This window comes from Misgurnus anguillicaudatus, chromosome 18 (genome assembly GCF_027580225.2).
Source record: "Misgurnus anguillicaudatus chromosome 18, ASM2758022v2, whole genome shotgun sequence".
NCBI classification, from domain to species: domain Eukaryota; kingdom Metazoa; phylum Chordata; class Actinopteri; order Cypriniformes; family Cobitidae; genus Misgurnus; species Misgurnus anguillicaudatus.
Genome location: NC_073354.2, coordinates 24587294 through 24590337, shown reverse-complemented (window position 1 = coordinate 24590337; position 3044 = coordinate 24587294). Strand labels below are relative to the sequence as shown.

At 45.6% G+C, this 3044-nt stretch overlaps 1 protein-coding gene across 2 annotated transcripts; it reads right to left on the bottom strand.

Annotated features, from left to right (window-relative positions):
• Positions 1 to 257: 257 nt before the first annotated feature.
• lratd1 (LRAT domain containing 1) lies at positions 258 to 2120 on the bottom strand. Of its 2 annotated transcripts, none has more exons than XM_055186801.2 (2): positions 1962 to 2120; positions 258 to 1604 (listed from the first exon to the last, which is right to left on the bottom strand). In XM_055186801.2, the coding sequence occupies exon 2, from the start codon at positions 1565 to 1567 to the stop codon at positions 794 to 796; it is 774 nt and encodes a 257-aa protein (XP_055042776.1). In that variant the 5' UTR covers positions 1568 to 1604; positions 1962 to 2120; the 3' UTR covers positions 258 to 793. The 2 variants fall into 2 exon arrangements, with proteins under 2 accessions (XP_055042776.1, XP_055042778.1); XM_055186803.2 differs by lacking the exon at positions 1962 to 2120 and adding an exon at positions 1789 to 1933.
• Positions 2121 to 3044: the final 924 nt, after the last annotated feature.

The window sequence follows — 3044 nt, the reverse complement described above, 5'->3', positions numbered from 1 at the left end:
AAAGCCCCTTGTCTCCATGCATCAACAACTGGCCATAAGGCATACATACTAATGCGCCAATGTTAACAAATGACCTCCCTGCTGGCGTAAATAAATAGCCTTAATTCAAAATAGAAATGGTCAAAGCTGTGGACAACACAGTGAGTTGATAAATGAATTATAATGCATCAGTTAGGCACTCGCGTGAGGCTGGCTTATGTGGCACATGCTGGCTGACGGTATTTTACGCAGGGAAAACAATACGAAAACCAAAACCATTTTCATAGGGCAATCTACGTTTATTTAAATAAAAACAGTTTTCTCAACGTACTAACTGAAATACAAAAATATGGACTCCGAAAACAAAAGAATGTTTGTTTGTAACAGAATGAAAACAAAGGCTCGTCGTGTGTTGCCGCCTGGAGAGGTTTGGAGAGAGTGTCTGGATGCAACTAATGCAGCTGGACAGATGCGCAATAACGCGTTTATTATTAAAGCTCCGGAGTTCAGTAAAATACATTTTAATGCATCCTGGCTCCTTACGCACCATCTGCTGCAGCGCGCACCAGGGTCTTTAGGGCTCGGGTGCGAATTTACGGGACGGCATTCGTTCATGTGATGAGGGCTCACCTTATTTATATTTTTAGCTTTTTCCTTTTTAAAGGTAAATGACTTTAGGGCTGGCCGTCGGCGCGCACACCATAACCAGACGGGGCGTTGTCTTTGCCAAAATGTACCACGCGAATGCGCACAGCCCTCCGAAAGTCTTGCAATAAAGGTATGCTGCCCATGTATAAGGCATGCAGAGTCCCGATCATTCCTTCCCGTTTACCAGCGACAGAATCCCACTGGCGTCCACGCGCCGTCTTTCCCGTATCATCTCCTCCAAGCTGCGGAACATGAGCGTGTGCGCGGTGCTCTCGGACAGGTGCACCTTCAAAAAGTACCGCTGGTCGACCGAGTGCACCTCCCCGCCCGCTTTAAACTCCCGTTTGCCAAAACGGCACCAGGCGGCGAAACTTTCCGAGTTCGTCCAGGAAATCTCGCCGCTGCTGAGACCCAGGTGCCCGCTCGCGTTCTGCATCACCAAATCGGCGGGCAGCGGCCGGTACCGGTAGCGATTGTTTACTATCCTGCCCTGCCGACCACAGCTGATCTCAAACAAGCTGTCTTTGCGGATCTCCCCTTTGTATAGGTGTATAACCTGGTCCTCCCCATCAAATATCGCCCAGTGCGGTGGTTGCGCGTTGGCCACTAACTCCAGTAGGTCTCCGGGTTTGCACATGGTTAACAAAGTTTTCACCGAATAAACATTCAGGTCCTCGTTTTCTCGCAGTTTGGAGTATATACATTCCTGACAGCAGAACGCCGAGTACTCGATTTCATTGAGCGCAACCGGACCGTCTTTGCTCGGACTGTTGTTGTCTTTAAAGCTATCCGACTGGGATCTATCGTCCAATTCTTCCTCCTCATCGGAAAAGAAATACGCCACGCCAACACGCAACTCGTCCTTCTCGATTCCAGATGGATCCCCGGTGGGTAGCTCGCTGTAGTTCAGGTGGGTGATCCGGTCCAGTTGGTTTCCCATCAATAACAGGGCAAAGGAGAGACATGGAATACTGCTTCTGAAATGCGAACAGAGTTGTATGAGTACAAGCGAGGCTTGGGAGAAACCAAGCGAGTTGGCTACGTAGACAGCATTTTAGGGAATCATGCATGCATCCAAAACAATTCTGGTTATGCAGACAGCTCGCTTGGTTTTGAGACACTTCCATAAGACTCACCATAAAATAAACATTAACTGCGCACCTGGATGCGTAAACAACTCGCAGCACAAAGAAGCGAAGGGCGAGTCAATGTTTAACAGCTTAACAACATAGCGCACATCCCACCGTTAAAGTAAACAGATTACGAGAGAGATAGCGAAGTACATGACGCGACTAGAGACGTGTACCTCCAACGAATAAATATATGATGGATACCTGCGTATTTCCCCAGGACTACAGCTAATGGTCCTTTCACTCCATCGGTGCTTGCGCCTTGTGTATCCAGCAAGGTCTCCAAACAAACGCTTTACCCTTCTGGCACCTCCCCTCTATGTTTCCTCCAAGGTACACTGGATCTTTTACACTTCGCACCGCCTCACTTTAAATAGTCAAGAAAACTCCGCCCCGACCAGCAGATCCTGCCCTCCTGTCGCCGATTGGTTCAGAACCCTCATAAAAACTTAGACCTTTGCTCTGAGGCTTATAATGTTACAGCTGTTTGTGTTGTTCACAATACTCGAGACCCTAAGGGTTTGACAGGTATTTCAAATAGTCCAATAGTACACATTTAAGCTGAAAATAGTGATGTGTGGGTTGATATTTGTTATAAGTAATTTTGAGTGGTTGGCTTTTCAAAACAAGTTAGGTTTTATTTTTGCTTGGAGGCACTTACAGTCTTGAACATGAACAACCTATATATAATCTTAAAAATAAAAGTGCTAAAAGGGTTCGTAGCAATTGTCATGGATCAGGAACAGTTCTGTGGATACAAGTGTGGAAATATTATTGGTTGCTTATGGAACAAAACTGATTGTTTATTTTTTTAAAGATTATGTAGATATCTGACAGGATTTGGATATGCAGACGCCTCAAACAGCAGCTCTGCTATGTTTTTCCTCTGCTGTTTTTCTTCTGTCAAGAAGTAAAGCTCATAATCCTTCCTTTTTCCCACACACACAGGTTCATATCCGTCATGAGGCTCGGACAGTCAAGTGACTCAATTCCTTTCGGCATCGTGCAGCCACTCATAATCAAGAGAGCTGAAATGAAATTCCTGCACACACAAAATATTGACAATACATGACATAGATGTTCTCGTGCTACCATAACATGCCATATGTCAGACATAGGAGCGCATATACACACACAAATTATGCACTTGACTGTGTGTGGGAGGTTTGATGTTAGAATGATTTAGTTTATAATTATTCGGCCAAGACAGATCCAATTATCCTCCTATGAAATGGATTGGCCTCGTGTCTCTGTAATACACCCATTGGTGGTTATGTCTGACCGCGT